Source organism: Anopheles nili, chromosome 3 (genome assembly GCF_943737925.1).
Source record: "Anopheles nili chromosome 3, idAnoNiliSN_F5_01, whole genome shotgun sequence".
In the NCBI taxonomy this organism is placed as follows: Eukaryota; Metazoa; Arthropoda; class Insecta; order Diptera; family Culicidae; genus Anopheles; species Anopheles nili.
This window is the reverse complement of record NC_071292.1, coordinates 56409238-56432503: the sequence shown is the minus strand read 5'-3', so window position 1 is coordinate 56432503 and position 23266 is coordinate 56409238. Positions and strand designations below refer to the sequence as shown.

Sequence of the window (23266 nt, the reverse complement as noted above, 5' to 3'; positions counted from 1 at the left end):
GCCCACATGAATGGAAAGAGCTTTCGACTCCGATCGTCGAGTAGCGGTGTCCAGTGAAGGGCGTCTTGTGAGTCCATGTTTTTCTATCCAAGATTGTTCACTTCGGTTGACTGGGCTTGCGGAATGTCCATTCCGATTTCGGTGCTTACGATAGACCCCCGACTGACATTAACCGTTACAAAATGTTGGGTGGTAGCGTCCGAACGAATTAAGTTTTTCGTCGCACACTCTGGCGCGTTGACGATGATGGTATTTCAGGGCAGTTATTAATCTACCATGGCTTTTGTGGGAAAATTACCTCATCCAAGGGAAATCGGGTGAACGACGTATGTGTCCTAGAATAAAGGGCAATTTTAAAATTTGTTACAGTAATTTGATAAGCAGCTCGAAACACTTTTGGCATGCGTTTGAGCTTACGGAACTGTTTTTAGGGTTCATTGATCATCAAAATCATCAAAATTACTGTATTAAATCATCATTCGCTAATATACATATATTTTTTCTTCTACTTCCAGAATTATCACGTGAATTGATATCATTTGACCTATCAGCATACATTTAAAGTCTTATGATAGAATCACTTGTTGCAGTGTAGATATATATTCAATTTCGTACCTACATATGTGAAGAAGGACAATGACGAGCTCTATGAGCTGTCGTCGACGAGAGCTTCACTGTTTTGCAGCGAGTTAGACTCGTGAGTTTGTGGGACTTTGATGGGCTGATAATGTCAGGAAAACGACACCTAACAACCCCACCGCACAGGTTCAGTCTTTTTGGGTAAATTGAAATGGATATGACCGTCGCAAGGACTGAGATTAACGATTGGCAGACGATGGCGCCCGACCGCGAGCGCTTCAAGTTTCTTCAGCAGCAGACAAATCACGCTTAATGGTTGAAGGGTCGGATAATGTAATAATGAATCCTGGACTAACAGAATCTCGCGATAGGAAAAACAGGTTGACATTTTCTTAAAGATAAATGCGTTTAACAAACGGGAAATTCTGATGTGCCGTTTCAAAGCGAACGGTGTTCATGCTATTCGTTTTTTTCGCTTTATTCTGCGCTATGCTATTGTTTACGGCAGCGCATTGTAGCGGAATTGTGCTAAAGAGAAACTGCTTGGAATTTCAGTTATTTTTGGTATGCACTTTGAAACTTCGAAGCTATTGTCTTGGATTATCTATTGACCGCTGATGATTATCTATTGCCTACTTTTATGCAACCGAAATGTACTGATGTAGCTTTAATTAGTTTAATTCTTAAGACGTTATTTAGACCATATAGCAAATGTTGTGATTTACCGCATCTACACGTGTGGATGGTTATTTTGTTCGCATTAGAAAGTGAAATTGATTGTTCAAATGTGTACGGTTCGTTGAGGAGATCGAAAATTTCCATTTTTATTTCATTTCTTTCTTAATCCCCTCCCAATATTCATCCTCGCCACGGTGTGATTTCAGTGGAAGTGTTTGAAAGGTGCATATGCAATTCGCGAATGAGTGAGAGTGCGTGCGAGTGAGCAGTAATTGGTGCAGACCCGTAGCGAGATAAAGTGTGTTACAGTGTGCGGGAAAGGCAGACGAAAATTTCTTCGAATTCACGAAACCACCCTCGGGCCACGGTGGAATCGCACAAGTGATTGAGCAACTGCAGAAGAAGGAGGGAGCGACCGTTGTCGTCGGATCGGTTGTGTCTAGTTGGAAAGCCAAAGCCCACAAAGGAGAAGAACCCCGCGGGTGTTCGAGGAAGGAGGAGCCTCGGACACAGCCTCCGACGAAGGTCGCACGCCTTGGGAGTCTGTCGAGCCGCGAGCAACGAACCGCGAACCGTGGTGGAGAGATCTCGTGATTGGTTTCGATCGGTGCTGTGTAAGAACGGACACGGACCCGGACAGTTGCAGCGGTTAGCGTGTTAACGGCGGTGCCTGCACGGAGGGCCTCAGCTCGGACATCACGATGAGCACGGAACATCCGGCAGCGAGCGAGCTGCTGGCCAATACTACCGCCGCCACGGCCGCCGCGGCCAGCAGCACGGCCAAGGCGAACATTGCCGTGCGCGTGACGGAGGCCTCAGCGCTGGCGATCGATCCCATCATTAACCACGTGGGTGATGGCATCTTCCTGCAGGCTAAAACGGCTCAGATCTTTGCCGGTATTTGCGTTTGGATAGCGTTGTTCATCACGTGTCAGCAGGTGAGTTCATCACAATTCCTTTTAAGTAGCATGGCTTTCGTAAAATACCTAAAATTACTTAAACTTTTCTTGTATCCTTATTAAAAAGGGTACTTATGGTTTTGCGTAGACTTGCATATATGTCGGGTATTGGGATACGAGCGCGCCGTTGCATGATGTCTCGTTGATTTCATCTCTCAAACGCTATGTCGATAAACTTTACTATAAGCGAACGTTGCCTAAGGGAGGTTGTTTTTTTTTTGCCTCGTATGCAGTACTGTAGCGGTGGAAATTTGTTTTTTGTTGCTGCTCCTGTTTACATCGCTGCACGCTCCAAACAAAGGCAAACAATCCTACAGAACCGTTGGAAAACGAGCCGTGCGTGACATGCGGAAATGGCGAAAATTCACTCCCCCCTTCGCGGGTGCCGCCTTCTTCGGTGCGTTCTGGTCCTCTTCGGTCACGGATACGTGAGCACCGCCCGTGCGTGTGTTGCGCATTGTTTTCAGGTGCCATTATTGCGGCATTAGCATCGGGGGAATGAGCAAAGCTACATTGTGGCTGTACGGTTTTTTTTTGTATGAAAGCCCGCCAGGCAGCAGCATTCTCGCGTCGTTGTGATCGATTTGTTGTGTTTTGTCGTATTTTATTCGCTTCAAAATTTACAACAATGCATTCGTTCATCAGGGGTGCATGCATTTGTTGCACATTACAAGCAGCCAAGATGCGACAATTCGTAGTAGTAAGATCCAGTTCATGTATATCTTCATTTTGAATGGATGCAGCGATTCAGATGCTAGCTTCTGTCAGAAAACCTGTCTCTCTCATCAGCCCAATCTCATAATTAATTGTCGCCATTCATATTCGTCGTCTACAGCGCTTGGTCCTTGAGTGGGGTGTCTTGTCTGGAGCAGGTTTTCACTTGTTTTCCTCATTCTTCTGGTCTTTTTATTCCGCGGACTAGTTGAGGACCTGTTCTCCTGAAGGCTTTTTATGTTCGTTTAAGCTCGCTAGACTTTACGTGCAAGCCGTTTCTCTGCATTGTTGAAAAGTCTTGCAATGTATAACGCCTATATCTAGAGTAGGAATCCCAAACGAACCTTATAATTAATATCTAATACTAATGGCATTTATGTCACGTGCATTCCATTATGCTCGGAGATTGTATGAATAAATAAGTTTTTAATTTGAAAGATTCGATTTATGAACTAGAAATCATGCAATAAGTTATAATCGAATACGGAAAATCGTTGGTTATGTCATTTGATCATGTATAATTAGTTTTTTGGTACTTGGCTTATTTTGCATAGCAGGTTTCTATATCACAGCGCACGTGTCGGGGCTATTACCTTTATTAATGCCGTATAGCTTTATGTCTACGTGCGATGGAGCAGCGTTTAGTTGATGCCCAAAACTTTACTCGTTATATAGGGTACTTCATTTAAAGTCTTGTCTGTTTTCAATCTACTTCGCTACTCACAGGAAAGGGTACACACCTTAGCAGCCTATGTCATCGGTCGTATCTTTTTTGATGCGCTTCTAAGGCGTCTGGTTTCATCGTATTGGAAATAGGAAAAGTTTTAATTTATTTTCTGCCCTACATCATTGAAAGTAGTTTTCCCAATGGGCTGATGGAGGACAGTCCAAGAAAAGAGAATTATACACATTTCAGGCTTTCTTGTCTTTCTCGCACACCGTGACATTTTCCGGAGTTTATTTGCAAAGTATATGCGTTTTTGTGTTTTGGAATGGACAAACTGTTGAACTAATTAGATTATAGAACAGATTTTAGCTTGAACGAGGGGTGGACGAAGCCATTACCATGAAAGTGACGCAGAACGAAATGGCCAATCGATGGTGGTGTGACGTCATCATCGAACGTTGAAATTGAACATAACTTGCCTAAAGTTAACCGATCCATATGTTTCAAATAAACATATGTCGCTAGCCATGGCAGGTCGATTATGGTTTTTCGATTATCTTTTGAGTTCTACTTTGGTGGCTACTTATGTGACCAAAACTAAGGTTGTCTTTAAAAAGGGTTTGAAAAGGGTCCACCATGTTGATCGATGAGATGTACGTTCGTTCATCGCTTTCCAATGAATTGAACAATATTTTCAATTTGCCCTTTGTTTTCTTTTTTCTGCCATGTGGTCGCTCACCGTAGCGTACATTGTAGCAACATATTTTTATGACATTTCCACCATTAGCCTTTTGAGTGTTACCGCAATAACGGATTGGTTCGTCCTACACGCGTTTTAACTTCACTTTCAATCGCCTCATATCTATTGGACCATTAATAAAATCAGCACTCAAAGTCACCTCGCACAGTCCTCGGCCACATTCGCCACAGTTCGATGGGCATTTTGTTCAAAGACATAACCTTGAAGTCTTGTTTTCGTTGGAAATCGGAAAGGGAAGATTGATTTGATCTGGTTTACCGTAGACCGTGCTCCGATTGTCGGATAGTTGCGCTGCCTCGCTTAAGATGCTTCATCAAATAGCGCCTGAAAAGGAGTTTTTGTGACGAAGAAACAATCGGCTTCATTCGCTCTATGATCATCATGTTGCGCATTGCGCGAATGGGTGTGGGAGGAGGTTTACATCGTGTGTGTTCCGTGCATGATGAACGATTTCTTTTCGCGCACCAGACATCTGTGGAAACCGATGAAAGCTGCCGCTGCCTATCAAATCGGAACCATCCCCCGTATGTTTCCGTGTTGAGCGTCATCGTACATCGCGATCGCACTGTGATCTGGAATTAAAACCTCGTTTGTCGGCATATCCGACGTTCGTTCTTTTCTCCTTTCACGTTGCTAACGAGGTGTGTGTATAATTGAACTACTTCGGCGGCTAGCCGTTGCGGCCATGTGCACTAAAACACACATTTCTAGCCCGACTTTCAACACACTTGCTAATCGCCATGTAACCGCTAACGAGAGCGACTTTCTTGTGGTGCATTATGTAGAAGATGCATCTCTCGACGACCCATTTGATAAATCGATCAAGCAACTGGCACATTTTTTTGCTCGTTTTCTAGGGAAATATGTGTTTCTCTTGTTTCAACTCACAATAATTACAATATTCGATATGATTTACAACATCATCCAAAACTGATTTCCGAGTGCTGGGTCAAATTGAATGATATTTGCTGCAAAACATTATTTAACGCCATTTTAAATCGAGCAATCAACGAGAGCTTTCGAGATAATTTTCTAAGAAAAAAAGAAAATTTGACGCACGGTGGAAGGTATTGGTTTATCTACATTTTGGAGCGCAATTACGAGGGAAATAAATTAAACGCCTCACACCTAATGAGATGCAGCCGCACAGAGCCCGGGTATGCATGAATGGATACAATATGGTAATTTGTGGGTAAATTTTCATTTGGCGGAAAATTCAGCCTTCATTTGGATGGAAACACAGATCTGTGCGATGCGCACTCTACACAGATAATAAGCCGAACTAATTGTGCGCCATTAGAATGCGTGTTTGGGGGTATATTAACTTGGGTGAAGCAAAACAAAAAGTACATATGTTTGGGTTCGGTGTATGGTTTTCCATCCGTTCAAAGATCTTTCCTCAAGACATGGTCGTGTATTGGTCCAATACGTTCTGCTCCAGTAGTTATTGGTAGAAAATTGTATATTCAATATTCGCTACCATCGATAGAATACGGGAAAATCGATTAGAAGGAGCAGTTGAGCGACTTGTGTTTACAACCCCTAACCCATAACGTTTCCTATGTATGTGAAGTACCAGCCGGTTGAGGTAAAATACTTGCCTTGGGTGAAATTGCATCAACTACTGAGCTGTCTGGCAATGTTATTGTTTTATTGCTACGAATTGGGAGGGGGTGTTTTTTTTGTCTTCACTTTCGACAGCAATTACTAACGCAGACCTTGCTTTTGATCGGCGAAGAAGCGATGCTTCGGTTCGCTGTGTTTCTTTTGGTTTGTTTGGGTTTTTTTTATATGTTGCGCTAGTTTTGGCTTTCATTTTCAGTGTGAGAAACCTGCGCAGAGCGTCGCTTTTAGGATCAACGAAATTTCCGCAAGACAAAATGTCAAGGCCAAATGAACCAAATCAATCACGGCGAAGAATATGGCTTTTTAATTCATTTCCACACCGGCTCGGAATAATATGCAGCTGGCAAATATGTCATAGCGCCGATGGTTGCCAAACAAGCCAATCAAGCCCGTGTGAATAGGGTTCCGGCACATATGGAGCAACGATTGAGTGTTGACTGTTAAAAGCTACCAATTAAAAAAATCGCTCAAGCTGATCATGATAATATCCTGTGTCGTGGAGTTTTATTTTGACAAAACTAGCGATTGCATCACGTAAAACCAGAAACAAAGACTTTTTTCTCCGTGTGTTTAAATGACCTCTAGTTTTTTTTACCTTTCGCGCATTTGTAAAGGTCTCAATTTATGTGGTGCACATAAAGATGAAGCTTCCGGTTTTTGGTACGCTAATCCGACCGACGGTACTACCGCAAAATGGATGGCGTAGCACCAAACCATTCCATGAAAGCATTCATTCTGGAGGATAACATGTCCAGCAGGCTGCACTATAGCGTTTGTGACCACCAGCCACCAGCAACCAGCAACTTCCTTCCTGGGTATGGTTGTTTATGCATTTTATGCTGCCAATATGTAAATCGGTTGCCGCTGTGTTATTTTTTCGATTCTCCGCATCACACAAGTTGCGGCTAACGATGGTGCATTGGTTTGTCAGCTCACGAAAAGGTGCAGAATGCAGCTGGCTGGGCGCATACAAATAATGCCACATTTTTTATGATGTTTCTCTTCTGCTTTCTGCTGTTAAACTTTTCGAAATGGCTAGGAAAGTTTGGTGTGCGTCAAATTATAATGCTAAAGTTGTACGTGTTGATTTTCAAACAGCTTCCTAACTGTACCCTCAACTTCTAATACTTCTCGTACATGTCTGCTTTAAAGAACTTCGTTTTTACCATGTTCAAGAGCAGCTTAGACGGCCGACAATATATATCATATCTTCGCTAGACGAGCTACGAACGAAACCAAAATGCAAGACGGCATCCAAAGGTGCATGTAAACACAGGGTTTCGTCCTTATGCCATCGTCCTGGCTCGGAGCTTTTGCGCTCCAAGCACCAGACGCTCGATGATCACTCTTTCGCGTCACGAACAGACGATTCTGCATTACCGCCCAGTGAATGGAAGTGCATCGTTTTGCAATCATAAATCATCTGAATAACGGTGATTAAGCGACAGGGTTTGGCTCCTTTTTTACATTCCGAGCGTCATTGTTCGTGGTTATCGTTTTGGCATTAGACTAAGCTATCGGTGTGTGTGTCGAAATGGGATGCAAATGTTCCTGGGTCGAAGGAATGGCGAGTGATCTGTTTTTTACGGCGTAATATCTAAGAAGAAGTGCACAATGCCAATCAGCGTCGCTTGTGCAGCTCGGACGCGGACGAAAGCGGATTATTTGATTACATTTAACGTTAAATCTACCATGTTTCAAGCAAGTCAAGCTCCGTTTGCGTGGTGCTGCATCATCGGGAATTTATATTTTAAATCCGTATTTATTTTCAATTTTCAAACTCCTTTACATCACATCCTTGAAGGATGCGCTTTACATTCAAGTAAATTTCGAACAATTGTGTGAATTTTCTTGCTTCTAACGCAACCGATCACATAATTCTAGCTACAAATCCAACAGCAATATGAAACACTACCGATGTGTTGTGCTGTTTTCTCACGATTCCGACGAATTACTCACCCACAGTTGAACGTTTGAAGGCGTGAGAATTACATCGCCTTTTGAAGATGGAATCAAAGGGCATCACTGTAACCTCTGTATCGTCAGTAACCTATCTAAGTCATTTTACAGTTCAAAAGTGCGCAACTAATCAGTCGTTTTCTGTTCCGCTCGATGAACTTGACAAAAAAAAGCGTTACCTTCAACGATGGGAGAACAAAATTTGTAGGCTCTGGTTTACCTGATGTGTAGAATTTCCGTTAACTTTTCTTTTAAAAATTCCATCATTTCAAAGCGAACCCCGTAAAACTCACCGTTTCAGGCCAAATGTTCCACGAGCGCTTTCTTGAGATTAACTGGTTGAACGCTCCCACGAGAAACGGGCAAAGCGCGTCTTAATGAAATAAGTTATTTGGCAACGTGATATGGCAAGACTTTCTTCTTGCCTTCCCTTGTACAAATCCTCGCAAGTGCAGTTAATCTAGGAATGGATTTTCAAAAGCTCTCCCACTTCTCATGTCGTGGTTTATTTTTTATAGCTTCCTCTATTTTTAGCCCCGATGGCGGAAACCACCACGGTTGGGGGGAGAGCTAAGAAAATGAGAAACTGGCGCAAAAGGGGGGCAGTGTTGGGAATGCACGATTTCGCGATTCCAACCACTCAAGACCCTAGACATCGCTGCTAAACTCGATCACACGAGAATCAACTCTTTGGTAAACTCATCGTTGAGTTGCTCGCAGCGTTATTATGAACCGGTTCTTGCTGTGGAGAAGCAACAGCGAGAATAAAAAAAAGGCATAAATCGAACGGAAAGCAGGAGTGCTTCCTGTACCAAGTTTAGCGCTTTTGGTCGAGTTCGTGCATCATATTTTTTGCCAACGTCCAACGTTTGGGGCTAGGAAAATCGTCCCCGTCTGCGATCGCTTCTTTCGAACTCGTCGCAGGTAGAGTAGGTGGTTATGCGAACGTGGAAAAGGGCACCATCAGTTGTGTAAGCAGATTTGTTGCTCACGATCACCGTAAGTTGAGCTAAAGGTCTTCTTCAACGACCAAACCCTAGAGAGTGGTCGATTATTTCCAAGCCTTGTGTACCATTCCTTTGGTGATGCTTCGGGGATCGATATAGACAGTACACATAACACATTTTTACATAGTTTTACATAGTACAAAGAAAACTGTTACAATGTTAGCTGTACTGTGAGATGCGTGTTCAGTTTTTGTAGTTCAGTGCTCTCAAAGTTGAATTCCCTCGTGATTCCTCGTCCTTGGACGTTGGGAAAGAAACAATAAAGCTTACGTAGCCTTCAAACGAGCGTCATCTCCTTAAGTCCATCAGCACGTGCCGTTTGCTGTGGTGAATATACAGCACACCTCATGCGCCAGCGTATGTTCGGGGTACGTTTGAATGCGTGACATGAGGTGCGAAGGAAAATCAGCTCTGTGTTTTGATCGTGGTGCGTGCGTTTCAATCCGCTTGCCTGTGGCGATCTCCACGTTGGCTAAGCAACCACGACATTTGAAATGTGCGCGCGAATGCTACGACGTGTGACTGTTTGCAACTTTGAAAATGCCACCATGATCGATCAGGGTCATGGTCGACTGGTGGTGCCGCAGAATCGGTTGTTGTGCTGTGGTTGGGGAAGGGGACAAATGACGAATGGTGTGTTGCTTTTTTTTTGCAACATTTCAAACATAGTTAGTCGAACATCCTAGAACAGGATATATGTATTATAGAGGATTGTTGATTGCTAACCAGATTTGGTCAAACAAATGTACTGTTTGTTGCTTGCAAAATGATCACAAAAAGGAAAGAAACGCAACACGTTTCAAATTGGTAAGGGAAAGTGGGTGGTGGAGAAAATCTAGGCCGTCTAAACAAACGACTGCCGAAGTGCGGAGCCGAAAACGATCATGTTCGTCACGGTGCGCATGTACGAGGATCAACGTCAACGCTGTTGCGACATTTCACCTTAGCGAAAATCGGCACACGAAACATGAAACAAATCGAATCTGCAAATCGTTACTAATCAGTTGCGATGGTGGACGGATCAGGGCGGAAAAAAACAACCCTATCTGATGATTCATCATACGCAACGTCCTTCGCTGTCAACGTTAAGCTGCACAAGATCGTTAGTGTATAGGTGCGTGTTGTACACGCTATGCTCCAAGCGCTGCTCTCGTGTGCCGTGTTACAACCGTATCAGAAGCGAACGCGATTTGATCTAATGATTACATTGCTGTTTTTCTCCTGATTCTTTTTGTGTGCTATGCTATAGCTGACTTGTGCCAAGTCAACCCTAGAACGTACCGTGTACTCGGTACGGTTTCTGTTGTGTAGGCGAAAGGTGAACATCATTATGTTCATCATTACACGGTTTAGTGGCCACGAACTTAGAAACCGGCTGGAATCGATTAGTTTCCGCGGGTTCATCGTTAACGCCCGGATCCGGAACGCGGGCACAGAGCGGAAGTGTAATTGTTCCATTCGTTCGGGTGCGGATTTTGGAGCATGGTATCGCTGGGAACTCGCTGCCGTTCGTGCCAACGGCCTCATTTCCATTTTTCGAGCTAGTTACTACTAACCAACTCCAATCAAAATCTTTCTCTTGCTCTCTTTCTCTGTCTTCTTGCAAGCATTAGCTAGTAAAGTTATACATGCGTGTGTATTGCTCGGAACGACTCAGCGTTTCTGAGTAGGCAACTATCCTTGGCGATAAATGGTGGTATAATTTGAAGTGAGAAGACAGTTGCGCATCGTAACTATTGGATCCCGTGAGTGTGGAGAATGTGGTTGGATAGTGGAAATGCATTTCCTCCCCCCGGAGACGCACCTCCTCCGATTGCCTTTATTGCTGCGGCATTTTCCGGTTGCGCAGCAGCGCACCCCATGAAGGATCGCTTGTTGACTACCAAAATTACGATGATGTGCGTTTTTATGTGGAGAAAAAATGACAGCTGTCGCTAAAGTTCCCAGTGCTTTTTGCCGTGATGGACGGTACGGAAGTTTTGACCCATCCAGTTGGAATTGGTTTTGTTTCGGTTCTCTACGCTCTCTGTCCTGTGAGGTATTCGTTCTCGGTGTACAAATTCGGCATTGGCACGAAACGGCGATGAAGCACACGATAGGGACATGCGTACCTTGATGCAGTTTTATTTGTTACTCTACCAAACATAACTTGATATTTGTTATTTAGCATAGTCAAATCTCGGTAGAACAAACAGAGCTCCCTATAGATATGTAACAGTTACTGTTCGAGTCTTACAATTAAAGATTTTAACAGCTCGTTTTTGATTAAACAATTATTTGTATTAAATATCTCTACGCCTGGTACATCGAGTTCCTATAATTCCCTCGGGTAGTGCCCCCTCAAATCAGTCACTGTCACGTGAAACCGAGGAGTGTTGGCATCGCATCATCACCTGCGAGACGGTACGCCATGGCTACGGCAGGAGTGCCGCTGTTCGATCAATATTATCGATTCGTTAGGCCTAAGCTCTTCCTCCCATCTTTAGATGAGTGATGACTGCTACCAACGATGACTAATGAAAGTGAAATTTAGATTAAACCTATCGCGCTTTCACTGCAGTTCCATTTGTTAATTTAAACTCAACACGCCATTTTACGTTTCATTTTCTGCGCGTGATATAAGTGTATACAAAAAAACACATAACAAAACGTTACCATCCGGTAAAGCGTTGGTGTGTAGATTGTGTGCGTTGTTTGGGCGTTAGTTTGGGTACGCTACCGAGTGTGAGCTCGTTAATTATTGGAGCTGATGAAATATCACGGCTATGATTAGATCCCCAGGCACCGAACTCCCGCAGTTCTCAAGCACCTCGTAATCGAGAGCAGTCTCATGATATTAATTAGTATAGCTGCTCCTTCGAGAACTCCCGTCACCGTGTGGTGGAAAATAAGCTCCTTGCGCACTGGCAAGCTCCGCCCTGGGCCGGTGGTATTGAATTATGAATGAATGATGGTCTATCACTGCGTGACGTTGATGGGACGATCTAGAGGTAGGGCAGGTCGAAACAAGGCATTAATACGCCTTGTGCGGTCACTGAAATATGAGTCTCTTTACCTCCCTAGCTCTCACGTGGCGTAGTGTGTTTGGCGACGCAATAGGCACCCACAAGTCCGGCAAGTACTACAGCACGCGATAAATCAATCATATTTAGGAGCTTGTATTGCCCAATGTGATTCCATACCGCCTAGTGTTCTCAACTTTCGGGCGAGCCTCCGAGCGCGTATGTATTGGTTACAGTTGATAGCTTCCTCCTTGATGAAGCCTTGCTCGTTGAAACCATCAATTAAAGGGCAACCAATGGAGCGTTACGTTGTAACCGAGTAGCTAGCGGCATGTAAAGTACTCGTCCCCGGAATAGTGGTTGCCGCACAGACCGTGTACTCCACACATTTTGCATAAAAAAAGCTGCTTCTCGTTGCTTAACCACCATTCGAACTGTGCGCTCTTTCGGTCGTGCGTCCTTACATTGCTCACTTTTGTCCGGTTAGGTTTCCTACTTTTCTTTTCTGGCACTGGACAGTTGGTCATTTTTCTCACGTAATCGTCGTCACTGTGAAGTAATCGCCGACCACGAGTCCTTTCACTTTACGACGACGACGAACGAGAGATTTGCACGCAGCGGTGCTTTGTGGAGGTTATGCCCACAACTAGCGGACGCGATCGCCAACCCGGGGGTGGTATGTTTTCCGCTTTGGAGGGTAGTAATCAATCGGTGAGCATCATTCATTTTCACGCCCGTACTACTCTCCGGTGGTTGCAGTCTTGTTTCGTATGCAACTTTCGCTGTCGTTATCCTTTTCGAACGCAAAATGTTATCGTTGACTGAGTATTGTATAATATCTGGTTGTTTTTATGGCCATTGCATGTGCTTTATTAACTCACATGGTCACCAGTGGATGATTCCCTTCTTTTACGTTACTTTTTAAGGGTGTGTGAAATGGTCGTCCTGAACCGAGGATAGCTCGTAAAATTAATTTTGCTCAAAATATTCTGTTCACAAGGTGTGAACGCAAGGAGAGATGCAAAGCCGCAACGCAAATTGCATTCTTTTCTATTGCCAGCCTTGAATCGAACGCTGCCCTGGTAGCTTTCAGCCCACCGAAACGGCTTTCCTCGTCGATATGGCTTCATTAGCTGACGTGTCATAACTAGTTGGAAAAATAGCACAACATGTACGTTATTGTGGTGACAAACCACAGGGGAGACTGTCGGTACTGGACGTTGCGTTGCGTCTAGAAGGGAATTGACGGATTCAACGGGGAGTTTGGGTGTTAAATGTGAGGCATCAAACCGTGTAGCATGGTTGTTGGTTGAAGGCTCTTGCGTGGTCCCCAGACTGGGTTGCATTTAAAGTGTCCTGCTATTTATGGCCTCTATTCCTGTTATTGCCCTTTGAGGTTTTGAGGTACGCAAAAATCCCATTTGGAGGGACTGCTTTGTCCTAGTCCTTCTTTGTGTGCAGTAATCGTGTTTTCGTTTTCGATTACGTTTCGTTTTCTTTGAGAAAACGTGCTTATTGCTCCGAAGACCGTTTCCATGATCAATAATTGTTGTAAACGCAGAATGTGTTTTTCCCATACCCATTGGAGGTGTTGAGAAGTGTTCACGCTGTCATGTGTTTGACTTTCTTTATCGAAAAATTGTAAAAGTGGCTTGAAATTGAATGAAGTGACATTTTTCCTTATCACAATGTTTTTTACATTTTTAAACACGTGAAATGGTGCGGTGGCGCGTTATCTGATGATATCTTCGTTGCGCTTTATCTCAGAATTGTGGACCAAGCAGCAAACTTTCTGTCGTTTTATTTTTTCATTTCGTAATAAAAAATTTCCTATTTTCGAATACAGTAATTGAATTTCTTGACAATATATTTTGGTAGTTAAAGTACTTCAATCACTTGATAGGTGAATTAAACTATTGACATTGAATTATAAATTAAATAATTGATAAAGAATAAATCCTTGTCATGTTCAAAAAGGACTATGTCTACAAGTTTCGTCACCAAAAAACGTTGTAAAAGACAGCGTGTAGTGTTTCTGCTTTCTTCTCTAAATTGAAGTTACATTTTTGCTCACCTTGGTGATTTACCGGAAAATAAGGATATGAACCGCTCCCCGAAGATTTATTTTAGTGTGTCTTTTAGCATCGAAGGTTTAGAGGCATTTATATGAACGACCGGTATAGTAGCCGTTGTTTATCCTGTTCTCCTTTACCCGAGCGGTTTCACCCTTTCTGTCAAGCACGTTTCCGGAGAAATGCTTACCTTTTAACCCTTGAGTGAAAGTTAAGAGAAATAGTATTACGATAGTTGCAGGTTTACGCATTTTTCTTGTAAATTTTATACTTAACTTGTCGGTGTTGAGGTTAATCGCGCAAACTTCATAATATCATTTTGGATTTTATTTCCTGCTTTGAATAACCCTCACAAGGGTTAAATAAAGAGCTCCATTACATTCCATTACTCAGGGCAACAAAATGCTCCGAAAAAATAACACACATGGCACGTTAAGTACCGTACGTGCCGTTAATACATCCCGAATCTAACGCTCTTTAGGAAAGTAAAAAAGCAGATATGGGGAATTGTGTGAGCCAGCGAAAAACATGGTTGGGTGGAAAATTGTTGTGAGTTAGGAACGTTCTCTCGTGGGATGTAGCGTGTTCAGCGGCCCAGAAACGAGAAAGTGACGATCGCGTGCAGTTTTGTAAACCCTACATGCAGCCGATAGATGAAAGGGTAATTTGTCTCTGCAGTGCCTAGCAAGGATCAGCTGTAAAAAAAACTGCGCAACCTAACATGTAGGATAAAAATTGCTGCCATTAACGAAAAATGTAATGCGGCAATATATTCCTCGATAAAATATGCATCTCAATTTTCCTGCTTCTGGCGTAGGCACTCTCCGGCAATCTTAACAGCGATTGATGGTTTACCCATGCTATTTAACTTTTTTACATTTAGCTTGGACTTCATATTACTTAACCCTGGCGTTTCATCATTCCAGCATTAGTTGTCCATGAGTCAAAAGGTTGAATGTTTACTCTCGTTCATAACATCTGCAGGCCACAAGTGCACTTTCCGAACGTGTTTCCAAACACTGCCGGCTCTATAAACCGACCATCGTTTCGAATCGACAGCTACAGTTGATCGATTTTTGTGGTTTTGCTGTTGTTTTTGCTATTTTTACCAGTTTCAAGTCAGCACAGACCCGGCAGTCGGAAACGCGTTCGTTTCCTTTGCCGTTTTCCGGTCGGAAACTGTACTCAAAATATTTTTATTTTCGTACGCTAGTTACGCTTGAATTCGGGAATTCCGACATCGGTGGTTTGTTTGCGGTGTATGGTTTTTCAACGTGCACCCATGAAGTTTGAAGTAGACGAGTTCTCGCACATAGCAAAGATTAATCTGGTTTTTGGATATGTTTTGCATTGTTACTTCTTTGCTTTACAAAGCATCCATTACACTTGGTTCCAAAAATCTAAACCACGCAACCAACTGTCGATCAAGATAGGCATATTATTTTCTTTTAATGACGATTGAATAGCCAGACAAATCATTAGTCGTTCCACAGACCACGTTATCTGTGAAGTTGATCGTCTAGGACTTCTGTTAAGCTTGTCATAAAATCAATGTTACAACAGAACAGCCGCGATCGACAGTAAACATCTTCGTCCGCTTCTCGTCACAACCGGGATGGAGAAGGTGAACCAAATTTTGGCCCCGCAATCTCGCAATCTCGACCGGGATGGGTTTTCCTCATTCAGCCATTGCATTCATCCAACAGCGGGGCGGGGTTGGTCGTGCCCCGTGAGCTTCCAAATAAACCTTCATTTTATCATAATCCATCTGGCGCGCAGTAACGACGCCTTTGGAAGGCGAAATCGAGAGAGTAAACATCGCTGCCCACCATCGAAAACGACGGTGCCATTGGATAACGTCCGTCCGATGATGTCGCTGAGGCGATTTCGCTTTCCCAGAATACCGATGAACGACGGGGGATGGATGATGAGAAGCAGGGCAGGGTGCATTATCTGTCTTTCCTTCCCATAATGCGCTCGATGACAACATCATCGCGGTGTAACGATTTCCACCCACACGCGCGGCTTTGGTTCGCTGGGTAGGATTTGCCCAAACGCACAGGTTTTTTTTTGTTAGTTTTTCCTTCACCAGTGGAGCGGAAGAAAGCGAGCCTCTGGTGCGCCATTTTAAAGCAATAAAATTTCCCTCTCAAAACAGGCCACCGCGAAAATTATTCCATTAGCTTTTGGCTGCCTTCTTCTACCTTCTGTTTGGGTGGGTGTGTTACTATTTGTGTCATCATTGGTGGAAGATTTTAGACATAAACCCCAAGACGAATAGGTTTGAGCCGTGGAAGGCGGTAATGGATAGGCTCTAGTTTTCATGGATCTGCGGCAGCAAGAGGAGTACGTGCCTTCTGCAAAAAGGTCCACAATTTCTTTTGTCGTCCAATTTTACCACCATGCTATTGTGACTCGAGCATAAGCCGCGTAGGTCGTATCCCTTCATGCTGTAGATGAATGTTTACTCTTCTCCATTTTGTGATGTTCCTTGGGAACCACCTTCCGGTGTATTCTTCTCTCGATGGTTCATGTTTCACTTTCTGTGCGATGAATATTTAATAAAGCCACTACTGGCGAAGATATCAAACGTCAGCAACATGCCGCATTCCTATAGATAAGGGTAAGTCTCTGTTTTCCTGCGCTATTCGGTTAAATTGGGCTGCAAAGGAATTGCTAGGCAGAAGATACCGGAAAATGCAGGTCACTCGTAAACGAACAGCGAATATTCTCGTTATTTGCACGAAAAGGGCATGTGATTCACTTATAATTATTCATGGAAATAAGAGAAGAACGTGTTCTTAGTATGATCCCCTTAAGCTTGTTTTTTTGTTAGACATAGAGAAAGAATAAAAGTGGGGTGGAAGATGTAAGCTGGAAGAAATTGGTGTTAATATACACGACAGAAGTTGATTACATGAAAGTGAAGTTTAACTAACTCTGATGACATTTTTGTACTCCTTTCGTTGCAGATTTACCAACACCTTCGATGGTACACAAACCCGCAGGAACAACGATGGATCGTTCGAATTTTGTTCATCGTCCCGATCTACGCCACGTACTCTTGGGTTAGCTTACTGTTTTTCAACTCGGAGAGTGTTTATGTGTACTTCTTCACCGTGCGTGATTGCTACGAAGGTGAGTAAATGTATCATCATATTTCTGTGATAAATCGCGGTGGTTTTTTTTTCTTATCAGTATCATCCGACTCCGGAGCTGCTTTGCTAACGCACTTTCTGTTTCATTATTCGCAGCGTTCGTAATCTACAATTTCCTCTCCCTGTGCTATGAGTACCTGGGTGGCGAAGGGAACATCATGTCCGAGATTCGCGGCAAACCGATCAAATCGTCCTGTCTGTACGGAACGTGCTGCCTTGCGGGCAAAACGTACACCATCGGATTCCTGCGGTTCTGCAAGCAAGCAACGCTGCAGTTCTGCCTCGTTAAACCACTGATGGCGTTCATTATCATCTTTCTGCAGGCGTTCAACCACTACCACGATGGTGACTGGAGGTATGAATCTTTCCATTTTTCCCCACTGTCGTCGTGGCATCTATCTTTGTTAGATGGAAAAGGCTTAAATTCAATTGGCGTTTGTGTGATTGGTTAGTGAGACAATCCGTTGCATATTGCATAGAGCTAATGTAATTTGGATGCATTTTCAAAGAGTAACAAAAGCCAATTAAAAAATCTTTAATACATCACTGTGACAGTGGTGATAAGCTTCTGGTTGGAATGATGTAAGGTGCTGTGCAAATAGAAAGATTAGATCATCTAGCAAGTGCTACAGGCATTACGAAAGTGTCAGCGGTTATTATAAAATGCACCTATTATTTTTGTAGCTACTCGTTGCATTCACAGTGTAGCATAGGTATTGATTAGAAGTCTTTCCAAGGTCTTGCACTAGAATTGGGTCAGCAAAAATTTGATGTTCTAAGCAGGATTTTATTTACATACTCACCAATTGGCTAAATATGCGGCTTAGTTTCACTCATCAAAAATTTTATATTTTACAAATTTAATTGTGAATTTAAAATGTAAATTTGAATGTGATTGCATAGATTCTAGTTTGAGCGTACAGATTGACCTGCATGGAAAATGCTATTATTGTGCTCATGCTCACGTAAAGGCATCAGTTCTGAACAAAAGCGGAAGTTTGTTGGTTTCCGTTTCCATAAATAACATCGTCGTGCACGTGCATTCTCCGTTCGCATGGGATTCGGTAGGATTTTCATGATTTTCTGTCCGTTCTCGTTCCTAAACCACCACCAGTGCTGATGGAGGTTACATTTACATCACCGTCATCTACAACATCTCGGTTTCGTTGGCACTGTATGGGCTGTACCTGTTCTATTTTGCCACTCGCGACCTGCTGACGCCTTTCGATCCCGTGCTGAAGTTTTGCACCGTCAAGTCCGTCATCTTCCTGTCCTTCTGGCAAGGTAAAGTGTAGTTTCTCGGCGAATGTGATACAATCATGGCCTACGGAGTGAGATCCGTTGCTAACTCCTCCATAAATTTCAGGAGTGGGACTGGCCATTCTGGAAAAGGCGGAGGTCATTTCACCGATCGTCGATGCCGGAGGCTCCACCACGTCTGCCGGTACGGTGTCGGCCGGTTATCAGAACTTTTTCATCTGCATCGAAATGTTGTTTGCTGCCATCGCGTTGCGGTATGCTTTCCCGTACCAGGTAAGCAATCGGTAACCGGTTATTTGTTGTGTTTTAAAGGAGTTAATGGGTTCGTTCTTGTGTTCATTTTGGATCATTATTTTACTTACAATTTTTTCTTATTCCAGGTGTACGCCCAAAGTTGCATGACTGATGCGCACGGTCGATCCGTCACGATGCAATCAATCTCAAGCAGTTTAAAGGTAAGGGCATGAATTAACTAGTGCTTGGTTGAATGTTCAAGACCGTTTCCTTTTCTTACTCTTAATTCGCATCCTTCCCGCAGGAAACGATGAACCCGAAGGATATTATGACTGACGCGATACATAACTTCCATCCGCAGTATCAGCAGTACACGCAGTACAGCTCTGGTAAATATTCATAATCGTGTTGATTTGCTTTACTTGCAAATTGTTACTTTTCGTTACGTTACATGCTCGCTGATTCTGAGTGCACAAACGTCGTATGCTTGTTTCTATTATTTTTTTATCATTTAAACATATCATCTGATTCTTTTACGTTTTGCACAACTTTTCTATTATTTCAATTGTTACTAGTGCATTGTGTTTCCACTTCAGCTACTTGATGTTATCTACTTCTTATAAATGTGCATTACATGTTACGAATAATGTGCATGAAGTGAAAATTATATTTTCTTTATATTGTGAATGTTTTATTACATTTTCTTGTTAAAGCTTGTTAAACACGTACTGATATTTGAATTTCAAACTGTATAGATAATGTAGTATAGAGTATTGTTGTGAAGGCTTGTCGAATCCTTGCTGATTTTTGGTAAAACGTATATTATCGCTCGACGGTACAAAGCAAGCTCATTTGCTTCAGATGAGAACAAGACACTTGGAAATAAAATTCCATGAATCACTTGCAGACTGTCCATCTCCAATCGACCGGAAGCGTAGCGACCAGAAGCAATTTCATGCACCACAATACCTAAAAAGCTATTACCAGCTGCGCGAGGAAGAACTGCACATCCCAACGAATGGCCACCAGCACTACCATCCCGGTGTACCATACGGGGGAAACATTTTTTAATCTTAGCCGTATCTTCTCGCAACCTTCTTCTGCTGTAGTTTTGGCATTTTGGCACCTCCATGGCTTTTGGAAAATAAATTCGATTAACCAAACTCGATCACTGAGCATTGAAAGTGTAACAGTCACACTTATTGCTTAGGGCAACATCCTTTGTTTGGTGCACTAACGTACACTGGCACCGTGTCTTCATGCTCACACGATCGCATTTCGTTGCACTTCTGAGTTTCGCTCATTCTATTTTAAAACACGCGTGTGCAAATGCAACCAATAGCAAACCACGTGTTTTATGAGTTTTTGAAGCAGCGAGAATTTCATGTGACCAGAAACAAAACTTTCGCAATTCTTACTCTCATAGCGCTTTTGATGTGCATGTCGTTAAATTTCCTTCTTTTCACTTTTCAGAAGTTGTATCGCAGATGCCTTACGAGAGACTCTAAAACGTTGGTCTATGATCGTTGATGGAACGCGTAATCCACTCTTTTTTATCTTTAGATTTAAATTCAAAACTAGCAGTATGAGACAGAGCCAGAAAAATGTGAAAGCAGATTACAAAATAATTTTGAAAAAACAAATGCAGCAACAGAACTGGCCGCCTTAATCAAAAGCTGATTTCGCATCAGCCATATGATATGCGTGTGAAGTTTCCCACAGTAATATAGCGTTTTATGATATAACTTTAATTTTTAAACATTGGAAATCAAGAAGTAAAACATGCACATCGTAAGTGATGTTTTTAAATTCCAACAATAAGATCGTGCAGAGAAAATATCCGTTTCAACGACTCCATATTTTTGCCACTGAGAAAATTTCTTTTTTGCTTACGAATTCTAAATAAGAAATTGCAACAGATTTTTCTAAATTTATTGTTCTACAGTGATATTTTATTTAGTGCAAGTGAATTCGACACTCTGAAGAGTGTTGGTAGTTTTTAATTTCTGCAGCAAAAATTGGCTGTAGTACAAACAATATTGGTGCCTCTCGTCAAATCGGCCTATGAAGAAATTTTACCGTACAATTGGGCAGTACATTTAGAATACAAAAAAAAATTTGAAACATTCATAAATATGCAATGCAAAAAAAAATTCAACAACGTTACTACGAAGCATAGCGATTAAAATACTCTACAGATAACTGACGATACATGCGATTCTACTTGAGTACAGCTTTTGTTGCAACACTTGTTTTTGCATGCGATTTCCAAGTGCCTTCTTCGTTTTTTTATTTTGCATTTTTCAAATTGTATTAGAACTGTTTCGTTTGCTAAAATGTGATTGTACATACTACATGTAATAACAACGAACAAACTAGATAAGTAACACTGTTGAATGTCCGTTTGTACGAATTTTGTTTCCATTTACCTTTACCTGCATGTATCGTTGGCTTGATGTAGACGAGTTAATCTTTTTCCCGCAGTTGAGAAGCCTAGCGAAGCAAACGATTGTACTATGTATCGAACTATGCAAGGTAAAAAGCGAGATTTTAGGAAACGAATGCGAATGCTGTGAGAAAGTATATGTTCCTTCGCGTCGGATCACTTGAACAGAAAAAGAATGGTATGTGATTTTCAGTAGGGAAGCAATCTATTTTAGCGGACCTTATTCTAGTGGGTTGAAATGGTTTTACTATCGTTGGGAACTGTTTCCCACTGATCCCGAATAGGTTCCGTACGACATGCTTATAAAAGCCACTACAACCTGCCACGAAGCAATTAAAGAATGCGTAGTATTTAAAGGAGAGTTAGGACGTAACAGAGCATAGTACAGTAAACAACTCCATAATAAAATATATTTTTTCTTGTAATTCTCTAACATTATTATTGAATGGTTAAAAATGGAACCACGTTAAGATTTTTCTAATGCGACAATCGAAAGAAAGCACGTTTAGTGTAAATTTCATTAGCTTAGGTTATCTGTGATAGGGAAAAGTTTCCAAACAGGCGTGAAGATGGCAGCAGTTCGAGGGTAAGTACATCAAATCCACTACATCATTCATCTAATTTGCCCGATGGTATGTATATAGGAACGGCTGGTATTCGAAGTGCTGATCTCTTCAGCGCCTCTGTTACTTGCTAGATGTTACTTTTGTCTTGTTTTTTTTTGGTCAGTGTACTTCTGCATGCTTAAAACGCGCCACATGTGTCCCAACATTACTCAGAATCACATCTACTGGAATTTATTGATGCCATTTTAACAGCTGTTGCTTTTTAGTATCGAATGTAAAACATGAAATTCAAAAGTGGTACTGATTGAGGAGTTTTGTTTGTTATTTGTTTTTATTTTTAGGTGGCAAGAACCCACGTGGCATTCGTGTATCCTCGTATGACCCCGATGATCCAAGCCATCAGCTGACGGGGCACGGCCAGGGCCACGGTGTTGGCAGCGGTGCAACGACGGGTTCCTACAATGGTAATGGAGCCAACGCTGGAACGGTACACGGTGGCAGTTACATTGCACCACCAACGCTTGGTAGCCAACGGAAATTTATGCCCGGTGCTAGTGTTGTCTCGCAGAAGGTGTCAACTATCAGCCAGAACTATAATGAGAAAACGATGCTCTTGTCCAGTGATGATGAGTACCAATAAGGCAGAAACACGACACAGGGAGGAGGGTCACGTTAGTTTAGGTTGGCTTCAAATAATTTAAAAAATCCCGTATAGAATGTCCATTCTTGTTACGCATTTTTTGTAGTGTTCATTAGAAAGCTAGTACGCATTTTTTGCATTTCCTGTTTGTGATGACAATTCCTTCATTTTTAAATTGTAAGAGTATGTTATATCTTAACTCCTGGCTCATATTTTTCCACATGTTTTATTACATATTTTGATCCCATCGCTGATGTAGCAGCTTTGTGCAGCGATATGTTTTGCAAAATGTATATGAGAACAAATCAGTAAAGCAAATATGCAAGCTAAGATAGAGCAAGAACTGTGCCGATTAATTCACGCTTAACCAACAAGCGGATTCAAATCAAAATCGTAAAAACCTTACCTAACATTCGCGCGCATGTACTGTGGCGAGAAAATAATGACAAAATTGCACAACAGTACTGACGATGGCTTTGGAATTGCCATCACGGTGCAGAAACAAGCACGCATCCCGTTTCTAAATGATGACTATATGGCTATACTACTACCGAAATAGTACAATTATCCTGCCATTTTTATGACTCAGCTGAACAACGGACAGGGGAAACGGATTCTGATACTGATTCCGTCACTGTGACACTAATATTGCTAGTTAATGTTGTTTTAATAGCGACACAGAGACAAGATGGGCAATAGAGGAGTCAATGTTTCTTGAAACCGCGGTTCATTGCAATGATATCCATAACCATCTTTTGGAAAGGAAAGGTGAAGAACTCTAGCAACGTTGAAAATAAAATCGACAGCTTTAAGTACGGATAGGCAACTATGGCTTTCGGTTAGAAATCCATCCTTTCTCAAGCCACATCGTGTATTGTGTACTGCAGCAACAGCACCAGCTGTAGCGTATATTGCCAAAATTGCGATCAAATCGATGTT

The 23266-nt window shown here is 42.4% G+C and overlaps 1 protein-coding gene across 1 annotated transcript; it reads left to right on the top strand.

Moving 5' to 3' along the window:
• The first annotated feature begins 1808 nt into the window (after positions 1-1808).
• On the top strand, positions 1809-22327 carry LOC128722871 (transmembrane protein 184B). Its single transcript, XM_053816554.1, has 8 exons — positions 1809-2195; positions 16996-17161; positions 17278-17536; positions 18296-18465; positions 18548-18714; positions 18822-18896; positions 18980-19064; positions 22029-22327. Exons 1-8 carry the CDS (start codon positions 1959-1961, stop codon positions 22325-22327), a joined length of 1458 nt encoding a protein of 485 aa, XP_053672529.1. The 5' UTR covers positions 1809-1958.
• Positions 22328-23266: the final 939 nt, after the last annotated feature.